The sequence below is a fragment of the Leucoraja erinacea genome, chromosome 1 (assembly GCF_028641065.1).
Source record: "Leucoraja erinacea ecotype New England chromosome 1, Leri_hhj_1, whole genome shotgun sequence".
NCBI lineage: Eukaryota > Metazoa > Chordata > Chondrichthyes > Rajiformes > Rajidae > Leucoraja > Leucoraja erinaceus.
Genome location: NC_073377.1, coordinates 139,913,510 through 139,936,750, shown reverse-complemented (window position 1 = coordinate 139,936,750; position 23,241 = coordinate 139,913,510). Strand labels below are relative to the sequence as shown.

The following is a 23,241-nucleotide window of genomic DNA, read 5'->3' as shown; positions in this document are numbered from 1 at the left end:
ACTTCTATACTGACATCCTCTTGTTATGAAGGCCAACATTCCATTAGCTTTCTTCACTGCCTGCTGTACCTGCACGCCAACTTTTAGTGATTGGTGTACAAGTACACCCAGATCTTGCTGCACCTCCCCCTTACCAAACCTAACCCCATTGAGATAATAATCTGCCCCCATGATTTTGCCGCCAATGTGAATAACCTCACATTTATCTATATTATACTGCATCTGCCCACTCACTCACTTTCCACAACGTCACTTGAGTTGTCCATTGCTCCTGCCCTACACAAAGTCTAATGGAATAACACAGGCTTTCTTGCTCTCAGACTGGAAAATCTATGTGTTGAGCAATTGAAGTAATATGTGACCTGGTTGATTACATTTAAACTGTTAATTGTCTTTAAATGATGATGAGTCTATTTGTGTTTTAGTTTTAAGTTTTTATATTACATTTTCTGCATATTTTTGATGGTTCTCAAGCGGTTTAGTTTAGAGATACAGCGCCGAAACAGGCCTTCAGCCCACCGAGTCCGCACACTTTGGAGCGTGGGAGAAACCGAAGGTCTCGGAGAAAATCCACGCAGGTCACGGGGAGAATGTACAAACTTGGTACAGATAGCACCCGTAGTGAGGATTGTGCGTGGGCCTCCAGCACTGTAAGGCAGCAACTCCACCGCTCCACCACAGTGTCGTTGTTGAATTTTTGTGGATGGCAATGTTAGTCGCAAACATTCACTTTCAGTAATAGCTTTGTGAGCTTGGGGCTTCACAGCTGTCAACGGCATTCTGTGTGCAATCATATGCCGGAAGTCTTATTTTGCACAGATCCACAGAGATTTATTCAGAGCTATCCATCTTGCAGAAGAATCTGCAAAGAAAAACATGTAATGGGCTCAAGGCCTCACTGGAAGAAACAGGATAGTCCCAGGACCGGCTATCATGTTGTCATCAGTAGATCGGTTGTCTTTTTCATTGATATTGTGTCTTTGATTTATGTTCAAAATGTGCTTGCGGAGTTTAATAAACTGAATGTTTGTTTAATGTTAACAGGGATGATGCTCCTTTCAAAACAAACTTTTTTCAGCGGTTAGTGGAGGACAGAACAGAATCTACGTTATCATATTATGAGTTTCTTCTTCACATTCAGCAACTAATCTCCAAGTAACAGTTATGGCTCATGAGTTTGAACTAAACAACGATCACCTTGTTTTTTTGGGAGGAGGGTTGGGATACTAATGACATCCAAAGCAGAATTACATTCACCTCGAAGAGTGGATTTTGCAATGGGCTACAAAGACGTGGATATTTTCAAACAGTGTTTCAATCCTGATTTGTTTTACCTTGACAGTAGGAATATGAAAAGCTGGTGGATAAAAATTGGTGAACCCGCAGAATAAATTCTTGAAGTTATACACTGTAATGTATAAGTCTGCTCTACAATGACGTTTAAGATGCCATTGTTATTGTAGAATATATAATAATGGCATGAAGGTATGGGCTTGAATGTTTTATTCTAGATGGAGCAGGAGCTTGGAGGCCTTGTTACCTAACACAAAAAAATATTTATTGCCACGTCTAAGCCTCTGTTTACATTTTTGTTCATTTTGGTCTGATTAATTTTTCCAGTATGTAATGTATCAGTGTATATGTTGATTTTTTTTCATTGGTGATGGCAGTGTGTAGAAGCAATAACTGTAAATGTAAGAATTTCTATTGGATGTGTAAGAAGGAACTGCAGATGCTGGTTTAAACCAAAGGTAGACACAAAAAGCTTGAGTAACTCCGCGGGACAAGCAGCATCTCTGGAGAGAAGGAATGGGTGACGTTTCAATCTGAAGAAGGATCTCGACCTGAGACATCACCCATTCCTTCTCTCCAGAGATGTTGCCTGTCCTGCTGAGTTACTCCAGCTTTTTGTATCTAATTTCTCTCGGACAGCAGGCAAATGCAGTCTGCATTTAGATCACCTGCAGGCCTGTTGAATGTGGTCTTGAAGTACACATTATAAAATTCTGTGTTTATAGAAAAAATAATTTTGTGATGTACAAGAAATATCGACCTAATATATGGTTGCATTAAAAGGGAAAGAATAAACTGTGTGCAACGGTGTTGAATGTTTTGTGATCAAATTTGTCCCGACCCCTAAACCATTCATGACTTGTGGATCTGAATCTGTACTGTCCTTCAGGTCAAACTGCAGGTCGCTGTCACATTTTTAAAGTATCATTCTTTACTTTTTAATTTAGCTTTGGATCTTTGTGTGGAATTAAAAGTGCTCTCATGGGTTTTCATTTTCCTCATGTGTTTGTATTTCAAGCTTGTATGACTAGGGCTGATGTAGTGGGTAGGTGATTTTAAAACCCACTTCCTTGTCCTATCAGCACCCCACATGATGGTCGGCTGAAGTCTCGAGGAAACAAAATGGATGTGTGCAGCGACTCCGTAGCTAAGTAAATATATATGTGATGCAAAGGGAGGTTTAGAGCACTGACATATTAATAAATAAGTTCCTGAACTTCAAGCTGTAAGACCTGGTGTTTTCCTTCACCTAAATCAAGCAAAATACAAATGCCGCATCCATCTGCAGTATAATGTGTTTTTTTTTTAGATTAGGAAAACACTAACAAGAACAAAATAAACTTGCAATTGTTCCATGTCTATGAATGACACGTTGCCACACTTGAGCCACAGATGAGGAACTGTCCAAAGAGGATGTGGTATAATACCACTCGTCTGAATTTGTCTGGCCATACAATGTCAAATTAAATACGTTCAACAATAGAAGCAACTATAGAAAACAATGAAGGTAGACAAAAATGCTGGAGAAACTCAGCGGGTGAGACAGGGTCTATGGAGCGAAGGAATAGGCAACGTTTTGGGTCGATTCACCATCTATTTCCTTCGCTCCATGGATGCTGCCTCACCCGCTGAGTTTCTCCAGAATTTTTGCCTACCTTCGATTTTCCAGCATCTGCAGTTCCTTCTTAAACATAGAAAACAATGAGATTATTAAACAATAATTTTGTAGTTCCATAGTTTTTAAAGCTTTCCAAAGATGCTTCTCACCAAACGTCAAGGGCATGGGTACTCAGTCAATAGATAGCAGAGGAGGTGTCTATTAATGAAGCATCAGTTGCTCAGGAACGGACTATATAGTGGGGTTAAGTACACCAGTACAGTCAAACTAAATAGCTATGAGTGACGATGGAAAAACATTTAATGCCATGGCTTGTATTTCCTCAAAATAAAATCTCTAAATATTGATTAAATATTTTGTTATTTGTCTACATTATTTACAACGGATCCATTATGTTCCTGTCTCATATTGTATATGATGTTCGGTTTGCTCTTTTATTCCTCTGAAATGGTGTTCTGATGCAAATTATTTTAATAGACTGATGTTACGAGATATTCTTGATAATTAAATATTTTCAAAGACATTTGGAGTTGGTGTTTGGCTTCAAGTGTTTCACTGAAATCGCCTGCCCAACGTCTCAGAGGGCGGTGGAGGCAGGTTCTCTGGATGCTTTCAAGAGAGAGTTAGATAGGGCTCTTAAAAATAGCGGAGTCAGGGGATATGGGGAGAAGGCAGGAACGGGTTACTGATTGGGGATGATCAGCCATGATCACATTGAATGGCGGTGCTGGCTCGAAGGGCCGAATGGCCTACTCCTGCACCTATTGTCTATTGTCATTGTCTGCTGCAGGTATTCATTCTGACACAAGCTATTCGTTTTTAATTTAGCCTCAAAAAGGGACATTCTTCCCATTGGATCCATTCTGGCTCCCATGAAACATCCCCATTTGTCCCATTTCCCCATCTGTCCCATTTCCCCATCTGTCCTCATACTTCTGCAAGTTGTTCTGTCACGTGTACAGAGCCGTTGCACACATCCATTTGTAAACTCCTCTGTGACTCCTTGCCGTTAACCAACACCAGGTGGTCATTTATGGTAGCCATTGTGGGAGGAAACTGGAGACCTCAGGAAGCTAATGAGATCGAAAACAGTGGAATGTAGTCTTTGCCTAACTGAGGCCGCAGGAATAACAGCCGTGTTTTCATTCTTTTGAGTCTCATTGTAACTCGTTTTCACCTAGTCCCCAGCTAACAATGGCCTGTTTCCTTCATCATCGTTACTTTTTTTGCATATCTTTCATTCATTTGTGCCATGTCTATCTATATCACCATCCACATATCTTGTTTCCCTTTCCCTTGACTCTATGTCTGAAGAAGGGTCTTGATTTTAATTAGTCCCTATCAGTGGACACATACTGCATCAACATAATCTTTCAAGTTTCTCTACACTGAGAGCTAATTTTCTTTTTGATAAAACACACAGTGCACCAACATATATGAGCAATGGGTCATTTTACAGGCATCTTCCTGGAAGTGAGCAGAAATAATAACTAGAACCTATAGTTTGGTTTCAGGTCAGCGTGAAGTGTCATACTTGGTCAGTGCCACCGCTCTTTGTGCCCCCACTTCCTCATCAAGCCTGAAGAAGGGTATCGACTCGAAACGTCAACTATTGGAGACGTGGGTTCGCACCCACTTCTGACACTATGTATGAAGTACTGATAAAAGTCATTTAAATTCATAATAAATATTTTAATAACATCACATGGAGACAGCATTACATACATTGTTGTAGGCTCTGAGTCCTAGATCAAACTGAGAACTGCTAGTCACACACCACCAGATGGTAATAGTGGAAACCTGAAATGGATTATGGATTGGGTGAACAACAGTAAAGCCACACATGGATCAAATCACCAAAAGTGAATGATCCACTGTCTGACCCGCTGAGTTGCTCCAGCTTTTTGTGCCTATCTTTGGTTTAAACCAGCATCTGCAGTTCCTTCCTACACAGCTGTGTTTTCTTGTCATGCTCATTCTGCACCTGTGTCATCCTATCAACTTAAATTATAAATTAACAGATAATGTTTTGGTGAATCTCTGAGGTCACCCTGCAGCCTCCCATGCACCATCAAAAACAATTCAAGTTTGATACTGTCAAATCCAGGTAATATCCTAGTGAACTTCTTTTGCACCCTATCGAAAGCCTCCAGATCTTTCCTATAATGCTGCGGTGAAGATCGGCGGTGGTGTGTGGGTGAGTGTGTGTATGTGTGTGTGAGTGTATGTGTAAATGAGTTTGTGTTGAGCGAGTGTGTTGAGTGAGTGCGTGTGTGTTAGTGTGTGTAAGGCCTGTAAAAATGTGCCAAATATATAATGGGGTCCTAATTGGCCAACCCCTTATTCTTAAACTGTGACCCCTGGTTCTGGACTCCCCCAACATCAGGAACATTTTTCCTGAATAGGTGACGTTTGGGGTCTGAAGACGGGCCTTGACCCGAAACGTCAACTATTTATTTTCAAGAGTCAAGAGTGTTTTATTGTCATATGTCCCAGATAGGACAATGAAATTCTTACTTGTTTCAGCACAACAGAATATGCAAACATAGTACATAACAGAGATGCTGCCTGACCCGCTGAGTTACTCCAGCATTTTGTGTCTATACACAAAATATTCCCTGCATGGCTTCACCGGTGTTTGGTAAGGCTGTGCCAGAACTTTCTCACTCTTATACTGAATGCCTCAGCAAATGGAGGTTTTCATCCAATATACCTCTTTGCCATCCTGTGCTGCTACATACAGGAATTTGTACCCAAGGTCCCTACCCTAATATGATCTCCCAAAATGCTTATGAGGATCGAATCCCACCTGCCTTTACCCTGACTGATTTACCAGTTTATCAATATCTTTCCGTAACATGAGACCATGCCTAGAGCGGACAGGATAAATTAGTGCTACAAATCTGTGTCTTCAATATCAATGTCCCTTGCACTGAATGCTTCCGTTGGGTCGGTCATTTCAGCCTCGCTTTAGACTCAGCAAACAGAACATGAACTTCACAGTAAGAGATTAACAGCCGATCAGCGGTTTCAACTCAAGGATGTTCTCAAAGTCTCCTCAAAAACGTGTGAAGTCAGATTCAGATTCAATTTTAATTGTCATTGTCAGTGTACAGTACAGAGACAACGAAATGCATTTAGCATCTCCCTTGAAGAGCGACATAGCAAACGATTTGAATAAAAAATAATAAGTGTCCGGGGGGGGGTGGTGATTGGCAGTCGCCGAGGTACGTTGTTGAGTAGAGTGACAGCCGCCGGAAAGAAGCTGTTCCTCGACCTGCTGGTTCGGCAACGGAGAGACCTGTAGCGCCTCCCGGATGGTAGGAGGGTAAACAGTCCATGGTTGGGGTGAGAGCAGTCCCTGGCGATGCTGAGCACCCTCCGCAGACAGCGCTTGCTTTGGACAGACTCAATGGAGGGGAGCGTGGAACCGGTGATGCGTTGGGCAATTTTCACCACCCTCTGCAATGCCTTCCGGTCGGAGACAGAGCAGTTGCCATACCATACTGTGATGCAGTTGGTAAGGATGCTCTCGATGGTGCAGCGGTAGAAGTTCACCAGGATCTGAGGAGACAGATGGACCTTCTTCAGTCTCCTCAGGAAGAAGAGACGCTGATGAGCCTTCTTGATAGAGTAGAGGTATTGTGGGTTCAAGAGAGGTCATCGGAGATGTTGACTCCCAGGAACCTGAAGCTAGAAACACGTTCCACCTCCGTCCCGTTAATGTGGATGGGGGTGTGCGTGCCGCCTCTGGACTTCCTGAAGTCTACAATGAGCTCCTTGGTCTTCTTGGAGTTAAGGCCAGGTTGTTGTCAGCGCACCATGCTGCTAAGTGCTGGACCTCCTCCCTGTAGGCCAGCTCATCGTTGTTGCTGATGAGGCCAATCACCGTTGTATCATCTGCATACTTGATGATGGTGTTAGTACCATGTACAGGTGTGCAGTCATAGGTGAAGAGGGAGTAGAGGAGGGGGCTCAGCACACAGCCCTGAGGAACGCCGGTGTTCAGGGTGAGGGTTGAAGAGGTGTGCTTGTCTAACCTCACAGACTGGGGTCTGTTGGTTAGAAAGTCCAGTATCCAGTTGCAGAGGGAGGGGTCGATGCCCAGGTTACCGAGTTTGGTGATCAGTTTTGATGGAATAATGGTGTTGAATGCTGAGCTGTAATCGATGAACAGCATTCTTACATAAGTGTCTCTGTTGTCGAGGTGGGAGAGGGCGGAGTGAAGTGCCGTTGAGATGGCATCCTCCGTACTCCTGTTCTTGCGGTAGGCAAACTGATAGGGATCCAGTGTGGGGGGTAGGCAGCTTTTGAGGTGTGCCAGGACCAGCCTCTCGAAGCACTTGGTGATGATGGGGGTAAGTGCAACTGGGCGGAAGTCGTTGAGGCTTGCCGCAGTGGAGTGTTTTGGCACTGGCACGAGGGAGGTGGCTTTAAGGCAAGTGGGGACAACTGCTTGGGCAAGTGACAGGTTGAAGATGTCAGTCCAGACGTCTGTCAGCTGCGCAGCACAGGCCCTGAGCACGCGCCCGGGGATGCCGTCAGGGCCAGCAGCCTTACCAGTACTCGCCAGTACAGGGGAATTCCAGGCCAATGACTGCTCTAAATGGAACGACAAGAAAGGAACTGCGCACCTTGAGTATCCTCATCAGAAGCTCATTCAAGTCCTTTGAGGGTGTAGTGCTGTAGCTCTGTAATGTAAGGGTTAAACGGACTGTGAGCTATAATGGAGTTGTCAGCTAAACTAGCAGCACAGCATTTCAAACCCTGCTTAGGAAAACAAGTAGATGGTTTTGAAAAATGCTTGGGCTGATTCAAAGGGACCAGTAGATCATGAGGACACCTGCGAGGTTGCTGAGATAAGCTTTGCTTTCCCAGAGACATCCGAGACTAGCTCGGCGTCTGATAGGACACATAACTCGCGCCATTATGGTACCAAGGAGGATAGCTAGCTTGGCACATAATCACCTGCTGTTCTTAGAGATAAAATTATTATATAAGTACATGCTTCTACCATGAGAGCATAAGCTTCATCTTCAGGGAGAGAAAAATCTTCACTAGAGGGGGAGAGAGAGAGGAAGAGCCGGTTCAGTCATTGAAGATAGGAGACTCAAATGTGCAGAGGGGCGGGAGATTTTGTATTGTTTCTTTATTGATAGTTGATAGTTTTTCTGTGTTTCACTTGCGTTTGCTTTGATAAATAGTCATTTGTGTTCTTCACCACGTGTTTCCTCCATTCATTGACCCGAATCCTTGAATACTACATACATTTCATTACAACCTCCCATTCCACACACTCATCTCCCCCATGACACACTATATGCCTCATCTGGGGCATACTCTGCATTTTCTAGACGGACATGAAATCCTATGTTGGCTTCATCCGTTATTTTGGAATGTACCAGAACTCGATGAAAGAAATCAGTCTCAGCTCCAAAAAACTACTTTGTGATGAGGATAGACACAAAATGCTGGAGTAACTCAGCGGGACCGGCAGCATCTCCGGTGAAAAGGAACAGGTGACGTGTGAGAACGGCAAGTACTCACTCTATACTCATGACTGTGTAGCTGGACACAGTGCAAACTCCATTATCAAGTTTGCCGACGACACCACTGTTGTGGGACGAATCACAGAAAGTGATGAGTCAGAGTATAGAAGTGAGATCGACTGATTGGCCAAATGGTGCCAGCACAACAACCTGGCTCTCAACACCAGCAAAACCAAGAAACTGATTGTGGACTTTGGAAGGGGAAGGATAGGGACCCACAGTCCCGTTTATATCAATGGGATGATGGTGGAAAGGATCAAAAACTTCAAATTCCCGGGCGTGCATATTTCCGAAGATCTTTCCTGGACCCAGCACACTGATGCAATTATAAAGAAGGCACATCAGTGACTCTACTTCCTGTGAAAGGTTACGGAGAGTCAATATGTCAAGGAGGATTCTCTCGAACGTCTATGGGTGCACAATAACTTTGGAAGTTATCCGGGGAATTTGAGGATTGGGTCCCGTTCCTCTGACTACTTTGCACTTCCACCCTGACTACATCTCTCTCTATGTGGGATAGTTAAAATATACCATAGTCTATACATCTTATGTCGTTAACTGAAAAATAAATAAAAGAAACAATCCCTATACTTCTCAAATAAATGCCGACCAACAATGGGTTCAAATAATTTTAGTTCAGATCATTCAGGGGTGGCACGGTGGCGCAGCGGCAGAGTTGCTGCCATACAGCGCTTTCAGCACCCGAGTCCTGGGTTCAATTCCAACTATGGATGGAGTTTATATGGACTTTGTACGTTCTCTCTGTGTCCGTGTGGGTTTTCTCCGACATCTTCAGTTTCCTCCCACAGTCCAAAGATGTACAGGTTTGCAGGTTAATTGGCCTGGTATAAATGTAAATTGTCCCTTGTGTGTGTGGCGTAGTGTTAATATCCGGGGATAGCCGGTCAGCGCGGACTAGGTGGGCTGAAGAGCCAGTTTCCGAGCTGTATCCCAAGACCAAACTAATAGAGAAAAACAAATTAATACCAAGTTTGACATTTTGGGTTATTTATTTTCAAGCTTGGGAGCAGCAGATTGAATAGTAAATCCAATTTTTGCCCTCTCAGATACTGAGAGCAAGCACATGATTAAAACATATTTTACAACTGTACGAAGTGCCTCCTTTCGACTGATGGTGGAAAAAACAATTGCACAGCACTATTTCAAATAGCAGAGATCCTCATTGCCGGCACATCATGCTGCTGGAAGCTTGTGGTGAGGAATTTGCTGCCGCATTTATCTTGCTCTTGCTCTTGCCATCAAGAGCACTTTGTGTCCTGGACGTGTCTGGAAAGATTTTACATAAACACAAATCTTTCTTGTGATCCCTCTACTGCCACAGGGAATTAATTTAAAAATTATTATTACTGCGAGCTCCGATTGACTTTTCGTCGGTGGTGTAATAAGTCGTGCAGGGCAGCTGGTGGCAGAATGTGGGTTGGGGGGGAAGGGACAGTTGCTGGTGATATGATATGCAGGGTGGGATGGGGGCACTGGTGACAATATGAGCCATGAGAGGAATATTAAATTGAATACTTTATTGTCACATGTGACCACAGTGAAATTATTTGCTTGCATACCTTGCCAAGGGAGCTTACAAAGTTTAAAAATCCCCTCCCCCGTCCACTCCGCGCCAGTTCCCCCTCCTTTGTTCTTCGCCCCTTCCCCTACCTCATGGTGGTCCTCCCCACGCCGGGTCCTCCAGTGTTCCTTCCCCCGGCAGCGGCGTCCCCACTTCCACGTGTACCGTCCACATCCGTCGGTCGGCGCCATCATGAACTGCCGCACCGACCTCTCCACTAATACCGCCGGGTCCCCTCCTGACGCCTCCATAGTGCCGACCCAGGTCCCAGCAGCGGGCTCCGCTCCGCAAGGCTCACCCTCCGACCTGCGAGGCCCGGGCTCTGACCCGCGAGGCTCCGGCATCGGATTCTCCGTGGCACCTCCGGATAGATCGGGTAGTCATGAGAGGAATAGATGCACAGAGTCTCTTGCCCAGGGTAGATGATTCGAGGACCAGAGGACATAGGTTTAAGATGAAGTGGAAAAGATTTAATAGGAATCCAAGGGGTAACTTTTTCACACAAAGGGTGGTGGGTGTATGGAACAAGCTGCCAGAGGAGGTAGTTGAGGCTGGGACTCTCCCAACATTTAAGAAGCAGTTAGACAGGTACATGGATAGGACAGGTTTGGAGGGACATGGACCAAACGCGGGCAGGTGGGACTAGTGTAGCTGGGACATGTTGGCCGGTGTGGACACACTGTATCACTCAATGACTATGAGGGATGGATGAGGTGGGGTTGGTGAAATGATTGAAATGATGTGGAGTGGATGAATGGGTGGTGATGGCGTAGAACAGCACAGCACAGGAATGGACCCTTCGGCCCACAATGTTTGCGGTGAGCATGATGCCAAGTTAAATTGATCTTGTGTGCCTGTAAATGATCCATATCCCTCTATTCCCTGCTCTAAAAATGCGCACAACCAAAAACCTCTTAAACGCCACTATCCTATCAGCCATTACCACCACCCCTGGCAGTGTGTTCCAGACCCCCACCACCCCTCTGTGTTAAAAATAACTTGCCCTGCACTTCTCCATTAAACTTTCCCCCTCTCACCTTATAGCTATGCCCTCTAGTGTTGAACATTTCCACTCTGGGGGAAAGGTTCTGACTGTCTACCCTCTCTATCCCTCATAATTTAAAATGCTTCGATTAAGTCTTCCCTCAAACTCCGACATTCCGGAGAAGACAATCCCACTCTATCCAACTGTAAGTGAAACCCTCTAATCCACTGTAAGTGAAACCCTCTAATCCAGGCAGCATTCTGGTAAACCTCCTCTGCACCATCTCCAAAGCCTCCACATCCTCTCCTGAAACGGGGCAACCAGAACTGCAGGAAAAACGCCAAATGCAGCCCAACCAGAGTCCTATAGTGTGTAAGAAAGAACTGCAGATGCTGGTAAAATCGAAGGTAAACACCAAGAGCGGAACTCGCTATCAAAACATGGAGGGGACGGGGACACAATTCTTTAGCGGCCACGCGCGCATGCGCACACTCACACACACGCACAAGGCTCCGGAGGCTCAATCCAGCGCTAAAAACGGAGATTTTAAAATCGGGATTACAAAAACTTGGGGGGGATGTCCCCCACCTCTCAAAACATGGGGGGGGACGTGTCCCCTCTGGCCCCCCCCCGGGTTTTCCGCCTCTGGTAGACACAAAATGCTGTAGTAACTCAGCGGGTGAGGCAGCATCTTTGGAGAGAAGGAATAGGTGACGATTTTCCTACTCTTCACCATCTGCAGTTCCACCCACTTTTGTGTCATCTGCAAACTTGCTAATCATGCCATGTATGTTCTCATCCAAATCATTGATGTATCCATTCAGCAATGTCTCCTTGATCTCCATGGAATCTCACCTTGCAGGCAGCCTACTATGAGGAAGCTTGTCGAATATCTTAATAAAGTCAATGTAAACGTCTATAGCTCTGCCTTCATCAACCTTTTTAGTCACATCCTCAAAAAACTCAATCAGATTCGTGAGACACAACCTCCCATGTACAAAACCATGTTCATCGGCGGTCACTCGAAACGAGTGTGACTGTCCTATATGGAGGTCGCCAGTGCTTGACTTTGTTTAACGTGGGGAGACTGGTGCACAGACAGCCACTACACGGTCCTTGACAGATCTGGGTCAGGATCCAGTGGCATGGAGTCCAAGACGACCGGAGACCCTTTTCTGCTGCAGCCTTCATCTGCCTTCCCAGCGGTTGTGATGCTCCACTAAACAGTGACATCATCCTCCACCTATTCCACCGTTGAGGTCTTGGTTGGATTGCTCTTTGTCAGAGACCTCCCCCTCAACCTTACCGCCATGGGTGGCCCTACCAGGAGCATGGCTCCAGACGGCATCGCTCTCAGGATCTCAGGTCCACACAAGCTTCTCCACCACGACAAGGTGACAATCCACGGAGAAGCCAAGACCATGTTAGCCCTAATCAGCCCTCGTCCATCTAAATGCATGTATATCCTATCCCTCTCTAGTAACTTTCCGACCACAGTTAAGCCTATAGTTCCCAGCATTTTCCCTGCAGCTGTTCTTGAATAGAGGCCTCCCTCCAGTCTTCCGACAACTCTCCTGTATTTAATAATGGCTCATAAATCTCAGCGAGTGCTCCTGCAATTTATTTTCTAGTTTTCCACAGCTTCCTCGGATATATCTGATCAGGCCCGGGAGAATTGTCTATCTCTATACGCATCAGGACCTCTGTGACTTTAATACTGACTGCTCTCAAGACTCTTCCATTGACTGCCCCAAGTTCTCCCGTTCTCCTGTCTTTCACCACGGTAAATACAGAGGAGAAATACTTATTGAGGACCTTGCCCATCTCCTGTGGCTCCACACAGAGTTGACTGCTTTGATTCCTGAGGGGTCCGACTCTCTCTCTGGGGACCCTTTTTTACTTTATCTATATTACTAAAATGTTCTTGACCGCTTTTGGCGATCTGTGCTGCGATTTCCGAGAGAACGCCGCCACCTACGGCCGTCATTTTTTGCCACCTCGCTCAGAGCCCCCTCCGCCGCATGTGTGCCGAGGATTTTTCCCGTCGATGAAATATGACAGAGATATTAATGTTTTTACAAAATTCCCCATTCTCTCTGCTCCTCCTGCTGGTGGGATGGGGGAGGGACTATAAAACCAGGAAGTGGTGTCCTCAATCAGTCTCTACAACATGGAGGTCTGAGCTCTGAATGACTGAACAAATGTCTACACAGCTGTGAGTAAGTACCCTTAATTTGGTTTGAAAATGAAAATATGGTTATGGTTAGTTTGAAGGAAAAAAGCACTGCCTGCAAATGGTTGTTTGGGGGTTTGGGTTCTCTCTCTCTCTCTCTCCCCCCTCTCTCTCTCTCTCTCTCTCTCCCCCCCTCTCTCTCTCCCCCCCCCCCTCCTCTCCCCACCCCCCTCTCCTTCCCCCCCTCTCTCCTCACCCCTCCCCCCCTCTTCTGCCCCATTCCTCTTCCCCCCCCTCTCTCATCTCCACCCTCTCCTCTCCCCCCTCTCCTCTTACCCCCCCCCCTCTCTCTCTCCCCCCCCCTCTCCTCTTCCCCCCCCCCCTCTTCTCTCTCCCCCCCCTTTCCTCTCCCCCCCCTCTCCTCCCCCCCCCCCCTCCTCCCCCCCCCCTCCTCTCCCCCGGGGGATAGTTAGTGTGTGACGCTGCATGCCGCCTCCCCCCCCCACAACCGCACGTTGGGGGAACAGACCCAACGGGTCTGCACTTGGTCTAGTGTACTTATAAAATCTCTTGGGATTATCCTTCATGCTCTCCACCAGAGCTTTCTCCTGTCCTCTTTTGCCCTTCAGGCTTCCTTTTGTAGCTTACTCCTTAGCTCCCAAAATTCCCCAGATATACACTTCATGTCCCGACCCCTGACCATTGCTGAGACATTCTTTTTAACCAATAATGCAACCCTCACCCCTCCTCTTTTACCCTCTCCTCGGTCTCTCCTGAAACACCTTTACCCTGGAACATGGAACTGCCAGTCCTGCCCCTCTCTTAACAGAATGGCAGGCAGTGACTAGTGGGTACCAAAAGGCTCAGTGCTGGGACCCCAGCTATTTACAATATATATCAATGATCTGGATGAGGGAATTGAATGCAACATCTCCAAATTTGTGGATGACACGAAGCTGGAGGGCAGTGTTAGCTGTGAGGAGGATGCTAGGAGGCTGCAAGGTGACTTGGATAGGTTGGGTGAGTGGGCAAATGCATGGCAGATGCAGTATAATGTGGATGAATGTGAGGTTATCCACCTTGGTGGCAAAAACAGGAAAGTAGACTATTATCTGAAAGGTGGCCGATTAGGAAAAGGGGAGATGCAACGAGACCTGGGTGTCATGGTACACCAGTCATTGAAAGTAGGAATGCAGGTGCAGCAGGCAGTGAAGAAAGTGAATGGTATGTTAGCATTCATAGCAAAAGGATTTGAGTATAAGAGCAGGGTGGTTCTAGTGCAGTTGTACAGGGTCTTGGTGAGACCACACCTGTATTGCACACAGTTTTGGTCTCCTAATCTGAGGAAAGACATTCTTGCCATAGAGGGAGTACAGAGAAGGTTCACCAGACTGATTCCTGGGATGGCAGGACTTTCATATGAAGAAAGACTGGATAGATTTGGCTTGTACACGCTAGAATTCAGAAGATTGAGGGGGGATCTTATAGAAACTTACAAAATTCTTAAGGGGTTGGACAGGCTAGATGCAGGAAGATTATTCCTGATGTTGGGGAAGTCCAGAACTAGGGGTTACAGTTTAAGGATAAGAGGGAAGTATTTTAGGACCGAGATGAGAAAATCATTTTTTACACAGAGAGTGGTGAATCTGTGGAATTCTCTGCCACAGAAGGTAGTTGAGGCCAGTTCATTGGCTATATTTAAGAGTGAGTTAGATGTGGCCCTTGTGGCTAAAGGGATCAGTGGGTATGGAGAGAAGACAGGGATGGGATACTGAGTTGGATGATCAGCCATCATCATATCGAATGGCGGTGCAGGCTCGAAGGGCCGAATGGCCTACTCCTGCACCTATTTTCTATGTTTCTATGTTAACCAGGTTTCCCTAATGGCTACAATATCCCAATCGCCCCAGCCTATCAATAACCTAAGTTCATCTGCCTTACCCAACAAGATGTGGGGGTAGGGTGGGGACATGATGTGTGCAGTAGGGAGAGGAGTGGGGAGGGTATTTTATGTGTGAGTTCTTCCTTGCAGCCATTCGGCTATCAAATACTACAACCTCAAATAAGCTCTGAACTACATGGACTATTATTGCACTATTATTATTATCTTTTTTTTGTGTGTACGTATGTGTGTATATATATATAAATATATGATCTCTCTATATATGTGTGTATAGATACACACACTGAACTTTTTTTCTCCCTCTCGTTTATTATATTGTTTACAGGGTACTTACTATGTTCACATATTCTGTTGCGCTGCTGCAAGTAAGAATGTCATTGTTCTATCTGGGACACATGACGATCAAACACTATTGTGTGGGGAGGGTGTTGACATAATGTGGGGGTGGAGAGATGAGTGGGACATGACATGAGGGTGGGAAGACAATATACGGTGGGGTGAGTGGGGACACAATGTGGGATTGGGAATGGGAGGGTGTTGACAAGCTGCGGGGGTGGAGAGATGATGTGGGAGGGCGTGGGGTACATTATGTGGGAGTGAGGAAAGGGGGGGTGAGGTTCAAATGATGGGGCTTACAGTCATATTTTTATGGGTACCAGCACACATTGGCATTAGAGGAAACAAAATGGCAGATAAGGTAGCAAAAGAGGTAACAAAAAGAAGTAAGATTGATTTAAGTATTAACATAGGTAAAACTGAAATCAAATACATTATTAAGCAAATACTGAAGGGAAGATGGTAAAAGCAATGGGAGGAAGAGCGGAAAGGACAGTGGTTCTACAGAGTCCAGAGGAAAGTGGGAGAGATGAGATGTGCAGGAAAGAACAGAGAAGAGGAGAAAGTGATTTCAAGAATTAGATTTGGACACACTGGTCTGAACAGTACACTTTTTGTAATGGGCAAGCATAATACAGGCAGATGTGAATACTGTGGGCAAGAAGAAACGATAGAGCATGTCATTGTACATTGTGGGAGGTATGAGGAGAAGAGAGAATGGATGAGTGAGCAGTTCAGAAAAGAAGGAGTACAATTTGATTTGGTAGATATTTTGCAAGGGAGTTCAAATAAGTGCTATCAAATCCTGTTGCTTTTTCTTAGGGTAACCAATTTGTTCGTAAGGATATAGGATGTTAGTGTATGTAATGGTGTTGTTTGATCCACACTCCATGCCAGTTGGTGGCGGTAATGCACCAAAAAAGTTGTTTGCCAACTGCCAAAAAACACTATATAGAAGAAGAAGGGGGGTGTGAGGGGAGGAGATGGGGGGAGAGGGGATGAGGGTAGCGGGAAGAGGATGGGGAGGGTAGAGGGGGGGGGAGAGAGGGGGAGGGTAGACGGGAGAGAGAGGGGGAAGGGGGTAGAGAGGAGAGGGGGTAGAGAGGGAGGGTAGAGAGAGAGAGGGGAGGGGAGGGAGGTGGCGGAGGAGGAGGGTAGAGAGGAGAGGGGGTAGGAGAGATGGTAGGGTAGAGAGGGGGGAGAGGATAGGGGGTGGAGGGAGGGTAGGGGAGGGTAGGGAGGAGAGGGGTAGAGAGTGGTAGGGTAGAGAGGGGAGAGGATGGAGGTAGAAGGGAGGGTAGGGGTAGAGAGGAGAGAGAGGTGAAGGATAGAGAGAGGAGAGAGAGAGGGAGAGAGAGGGGGGAGAAGTGGGACTGAGAGAGATAGAGCGAGTGAAAGGGAGAGAGAAAGAGTTAGAGAGAGGGGGAGAGAGAGAGGGAGAGAGAGGGGAAGAGAGAGGGGGAGGGAGAGAGAGGGAGGGAGAGAGAGAGAGGGGGTAGAGAGAGGCGAGAAGAAGAGGGAGAGAAAGAGAGAGAGGAGAGGAGGGAGGAGAGGAGGAGAAGAGAGTGGAGGGGGGAGGGGAGGGAGGGATAGAGAGGACGGGAGAGGAGAGGACGGGAGAGGAGAGAGAGGAGAGAGGAGGAGAGGGAGGGGAGAGGACGGGAGAGGAGGACGTGGGAGAGGAGGAGAGGGAGGGAGAGGAGAGTGGAGGGGGGAGTGGAGGGATAGAGAGGAGAGAGTGGAGAGAGTGGAGGGATGGAGAGGACGGGAGAGGAGAGGACGGGAGAGGAGGAGAGGGAGAGGGAGGGAGAGGAGAGTGGAGGGCAGGACAGGTTGAGATGATGTGTGACTGTGGGCGGCGGCGCTGGCGCTGTGTGTCTCCCACAGACACAGTGTGGGCGGGCGGACAGACGGGCGGGTCCTGGGCGCCGGGAGACGGCGGCCGCTCCTCCCTCCTCGCCCTCTCCTTCCTTCTCTCCCCGGGCCGGGCCGGGACGCGGCTGTCGGGTGGACGATGTTGTGGAGCCGGAGATGCCTCAGGCCGCTGTTCCCGCTCACCGCCAACCTCCTGCGGGCGGCGCCGACACGGTCACCCACACCGGCGGTGAGTACACGGGCCCATCCCCCGGGTACACGGGCCCATCCCCCGGGTACACGGGCCCATCCCCCGGGTACACGGGCCCATCCCCCTGGTACACGGGCCCATCCCCCGGGTACACGGGCCCATCCCCCTGGTACACGGGCCCATCCCCCGGGTACACGGGCCCATCCCCCGGGTACACGGGCCCATCCCCCGGGTACACGGGCCCATCCCCCGGGTACACGGGCCCATCCCCCGGGTACACGGGCCCATCCCCCGGGTACACGGGCTCCACACACAGACCGGGTACACGGGCCCATCCCCCGGGTACACGGGCCCATCCCCCGGGTACACGGGCCCATCCCCCGGGTACACGGGCTCCACACACAGACCCCCTCTGGTACACTGACACACCTCCCCCGGGTGTACAGACCCTCGGGTACATCTGGTACACGGACACCACGCCACCGGGTACACGGACCCTCCCCCTGGTGTACAGACTCTCCCTCAGGTACACAGACCCTCCTGATACACAGACACCCCACGGGTACACGGGCCCTCCCCCTGGTACACGGACTCTCCCTCAGGTACTTGGGTACATGGACCCTCCCCCTGGTACACAGACCCTCCCCGGTACACGGGCACACACACATAGACCGGGTATACGGACCCCCTCTCGTACACAGCCCCCATCTCGGGTATACGGACACCCCTTCCCCCCCTCTGCACAGACCCTCTCCCTTCAGGTACACGGACCCTCCTGGTGTACAGATACCCTCAGGTACACGGACCCCCCCCCGGGTACACAGACCCCCCCCCCCCGCCAGGTACACGGACCCTTGGGTACATGGACCCTGTCTCAGGTATACGGACCTTCCCTCGGGTACACATCCCACTGGTACACGGACACTCGCGTACACGGACACCCTTCCCTTGGGAACACCGACCACCCTTTGCATATTGTCGGCTAGTGTAAATGTATTCCCCCACTTTGAAAGCAAGTGATGTGTGTCAGCAATACACAGCTCTGGGAGCACAGCTGGCTGCATGTAGAGAGAACTCTTTTACAGTGAGAACTGGGCATCCTGTTTGCATTCCACTCGAACAGGCAGCTTCTCAAAGAGCACCAGTGCAAGTATAGCAGCATGGTGGTGAGTTTATCATTTGGTTTTTGCAGATCAGAAGGGAGAAAAGTACGTCTTTTTACAATTAAATTATTGTTTTTTCATAGAGTGATACAGTGTGGAAACAGGCCCTTCAGCCCAACTTGCCCCCACCGGCCAACATGTCCCAACTACACTCGTCCCACCTGCCCACGTTTGGCCCATATCCCTCCAAACCTGTCCTATCCATGCACCTGTCTTAACTGTTTCTTAAATATTGGGGAAATTCCTGCCTGAATTCCTCTGTCAGCTTGTTTCATACACCCGCAACCCTTTGTGTGAAAAAGTTACCCCTCAGATTCCTATTAAATCTTTTCCCCTTCACCTCAAACCTATGTCCTCAGGTCCTCGATTCACCTACTCTGGGCAACATACTTTGTGCATTTATCCGATCTATTCTTCTCATAATTTTTATACGCCTCAATAAGATCACCTCCTCTCATCCTCCTGTGCTCCAAGGAATATAGTCCCAGCCTACTCAACCTCTCCCAATAGCTCAAACCCTCTGGTCCTGACAACATCCTTGTAAAAATTCTCTGTACCCTTTCCAGCTTGACAACATCTTTCCTATAACACGGTGCCCAGAACTGAACACAAAACTGAATGCACCTCATCAATGTCTTATACAAATACAACATGACCTCCCAACTTAATGCATTTCGTTGTCTAATGCATTTCGTTGTCTCTGTACTGTACACTGACAATGACAATTAAAAAATTAAATTAAATTAAAATTGAATCTGAACTTCTATACTCGATACTCTGAATGAAGAAGGCCAATGTGCCAAATGTCTTTTTGACACCAAATCCACCTGTGACTCCACCTTCAAGGAGCCATGCACCTGAATTCCTCGATCCCTCTGCTCTGCAACACTCCCCAGAGCCCTACCATTCATTGTATAGGTCCTGCCCATGTTAGACTTCCAAAAATGCAACACCTCTCATTTCTCTGTATTCAATTCCATCAACCATTCCCCTGCCCACCTGGCCAACTGATCAAGATCCTGTTACAATTTTTCACAACCATCTTCACTATCTACTAAAAAAAGCACCCACTTTTGTATCATCTGCAAACTTGCTAATCTTTCTGTGTATGTTCTTATCCAAAACATTGATATAGATGACAAACAGTAACGGGCCCAGCACCGAAGCCTGAGGCACACCACTAGTCACAGGCCGAGAGGCAACCTTCCACCATCAGATTAGATTATTTTGATGTTTGCAGATCTATGTAAAAATTGAAATTGAAAAATGTGCTTTAGAATCTTTAAAATGGACCAGAGACTGATGATTTATCGTTTTGTTGGACGTTGCTATCAGAGAAAGAGGATGAAGCCCATAATTATATGAGTAATAGCTGGATTCTGTTGGATGTGCAGAAAATGTGTCCATATATATTTAAAAAAATTAATAACATGTGTTTAATCGCAGGCATGATTCGGAAATCAGTGTTGATAGCTCCCTGTTCTGGTCATTGCTTATGTGGCATTGTTTTAGATGGTTTAAATTAGTCATGCCGTACATTGGTAAATGGGGTTCAGTACACAAAAGTCCAGTGTCGTTGTTTGTATCAATGCAACCAGACATTTCACAGAACTAGAATATTGCAGCATTCGCAAATGTTATTCAGCTCACCTTCCCTGTGTTGGGATTTTTGGAAAAAGTCGTCTTTCATTTCACTTCCTAGCTTTTTGCCGTTGGCTGTTTTAAGTTCTTTACCCATTTATCCAAAAAAAAACCCCACCCTCCTATTTTTGAAATTAGCTTCTGGTAAAACATTTCACGTCTTGAAAACTCTGAGGAAAATCTTTACCTTGCAGGCATATGTGTGGAATTCAATGAAAGCGGCAGAGCAAAGTGAGAGAGTGGATTAAAAAATGTTTATGGGATTGGTCAGTGGAAAGTGAAACGAGAGGTATAGACGGTGATGCAGAGAGATATAGAATACATGAATGAAAGATAGGCAAAAAAGTAACGATGATAAAGGAACAGGCCATTGTTAGTTGTTTGCTAGGTGAGAACGAGAAGCTGGTGCGACTTGGGTGAGGGAGGGATGGAGAGAGAGGGGAATGCAAGGGGGGCTTTAGCCACAATAATAATAATAATAATAACTTTATTTGTTAAGCACCGTAAAAAAACCAACCAAAGCTGACCAAAGTGCTGTACAGAAAAAAAATAAGCAAGACATCATAAAACAGGCAGAACAACAGAACAAACAGCTAACACGATGCGCATAAATTACCTACGAAAATCCAACAATAAACTAAAATACACAAAACATGAGTACGAACCACGCAGCAAAACCAAGCAAATAAAGTAAATAAATAAGTCGACACCTTACTGGTCTACAAAGGCCACGGAGAATAGATATGTCTTCAGGAGTGACTTAAAAACAGCTAGAGAAGGGGCCTGTTTAACGTGTAGAGGCAATTCATTCCACAATCTCGGAATATGTCAATATCTAGGTGCCCTCCTTAAGCAAACATATAAAGCCTTCTGAGTTAGTGCAAAAGAAATGTACTAAAATGATAGACACAAAATTGCTGGAGTAACTCAGCGGGACAGGCAGACTGGAGAGAAGGAATGGGTGACGTTTCAGGAATGAGGGATTTCAAATAAGTGTATGGAAAATGGATATCCTGGAACGGGGGAGATTGCAAGGTGATCTGATGGTGCCATTCAAAATTGTGAAGTGTGGAGTCAAATGGGGAGACCACTAGTGGAAGTGTTAAGTGACATGATGGTGGCAGGTGGAAGACTCGGATGTGACATGAGGAAAAGCCTTGTGCAGGGAGTGTTTAAGATCTGCAGCATGCTCCTGAGATCAGCAGTGGTGTAGATTCAACTATAAAGTTCAAAAGGGAGTTAGATAATTATCTGAAAGGAAGGAAATTGCAGGGTTGTTGGGAGGGATCAGTGTGATTGTCTGCATAGTACTTGCATAGTCCCACATCATGTGTTCTCTCTCTTGACATATTCAAGAGAGAGTTAGATGTTGCTCATATGGACAGAATCAAGGGGTATGGGGAGAAAGCAGGAATGAGGTACTGATTTTGGATGGTCAGCCATGATCATATTGAATGGCTGTGCTGGCTCGAAGGGCCGAATGGCCTACTCCTTCATCTATTTTCTATGTTTCTGCCACCCATCACACCATATGATTGTCTGCATTGTACTAGCACTAACAATCTTTAGCTATCTGAAGAAGGGTCTCGACCCGAAACGTCACCTATTCCCTTTCTCCAGAGATGCTGCCTGACCCGCTGAGTTACTCCAGCTTTTTGTGTCTATCTTCGGTTTAAACCAGCAACTGCAGTTCCTTCCTACACAAATCTTTAGCTATCTGTCCATTTCAGGAAGGAATATATATTTTCTTCTATTTTCTCTGTCATCACCTTGCCATCTTTAGTAAGTTGTCTCTTCATCACAGTTCGGCACAGACATCATAGGATATTATTGATAACAGGATAGATTACCGAAGCAGCTAATATAGGATTATAAAGGGTTACAAGATCTTTAAATTGAGAGAGTGTAAAAGGCCAGGAAGTCACCAAAAGCACTTTTATAAACTCACTGGTTCAGCTGTAGCAGGAGTTCTTGGTCTGATACTGGCCATGCATTTTAGCAAGGATGTGGCTTAAGATGTTACGAAAGTCATATGCTGCAATGGCTCACAGAAGAGGAATTGCAGTTTTGTGAATGAATTGCAGAAGCTGGGATTAAGAGGATATTTGAAAGACATGTTTAAAATCACATAGGATACAGACAGCATATACATTAAATAAAATTTCACGAGTATTAAAGAGTTACCAGCTAGCTAGTGTTTTTTGTTTGTGGAAACGAGTCAGAAGTGGTACAAGGCACAGTGGCCGAGCTGATCGAGCTGCTGCCTCATGGATACTTCACAGAAGTAAGTCATGCGGCACGGTGGCGCAGCGGTAGAGTTGCTGCCTAACACGCCAGAGACCCGGGTTCCATGTTGACCTCGTGTGCTGTCTGGATCTAGTTTTAGATCCACACCTTTGTAATTTGCTCACGTATCTGCTAATCGCTTTCTTATGCACTCTTTAGTGCCAACACAGTAATGTTATTAATTATTTCCACTGTTCCTCAACTCAAAAACAAATAGATTCAATCTTAGTGCTGGAGTAACTCAGCGCGACAGGCAGCATCTCAGGAGAGAAGGATTTGACATTTTGGGGCAAGACCCTTCTTCAGACTGACTAAGAATCAATCTTAAGAGTCATTTAATATCCTTTTTATTTAGAACCATATTTTCCTCAATTGCTCCTTGCTTATCTTTTTCCTTCTCCATCATTCCTGATTACTCAATAACTGAGAATATTAAAATCTATTCCTGGACGTATTGCGTTTTGCCTCCACCATTGCAAGGGATTCACGATCCTTTATGCCTATACGCATGCAAACATGTACTTCAATATTTAATTCATCACTTTTACTATTTTCCAAAAGTCTGATTCTAACCTATTCCGTCTGGATTATATTAGTAGCTACTCGCAAGTAGGACATATTTTATTGTTTAGTATTTGACTGAAGAA

General features: G+C 46.4%; 2 protein-coding genes across 4 annotated transcripts in view; both read left to right on the top strand.

Moving 5' to 3' along the window:
• Positions 1–3,434, top strand: part of LOC129702686 (protein transport protein Sec24B-like) — a 145,907-nt gene extending 142,473 nt beyond the window's left edge. For all 3 annotated transcript variants that reach the window (XM_055644600.1, XM_055644591.1, XM_055644610.1), the window contains exon 25: positions 1,045–3,434. In XM_055644600.1, the coding sequence (XP_055500575.1) occupies positions 1,045–1,159 (115 nt within the window). In that variant the 3' untranslated portion in view covers positions 1,160–3,434. The remainder of the gene's footprint in view (positions 1–1,044) is intronic.
• A 13,829-nt stretch (positions 3,435–17,263) lies between these two features.
• The window catches only part of LOC129702676 (calcium uniporter regulatory subunit MCUb, mitochondrial-like), a 60,573-nt gene continuing 54,595 nt past the window's right edge, over positions 17,264–23,241 (top strand). The window contains 2 exon segments of the mRNA XM_055644579.1: positions 17,264–17,401; positions 17,404–17,543. Coding sequence (XP_055500554.1) covers positions 17,278–17,401; positions 17,404–17,543 — 264 coding nt within the window. The 5' untranslated portion in view covers positions 17,264–17,277.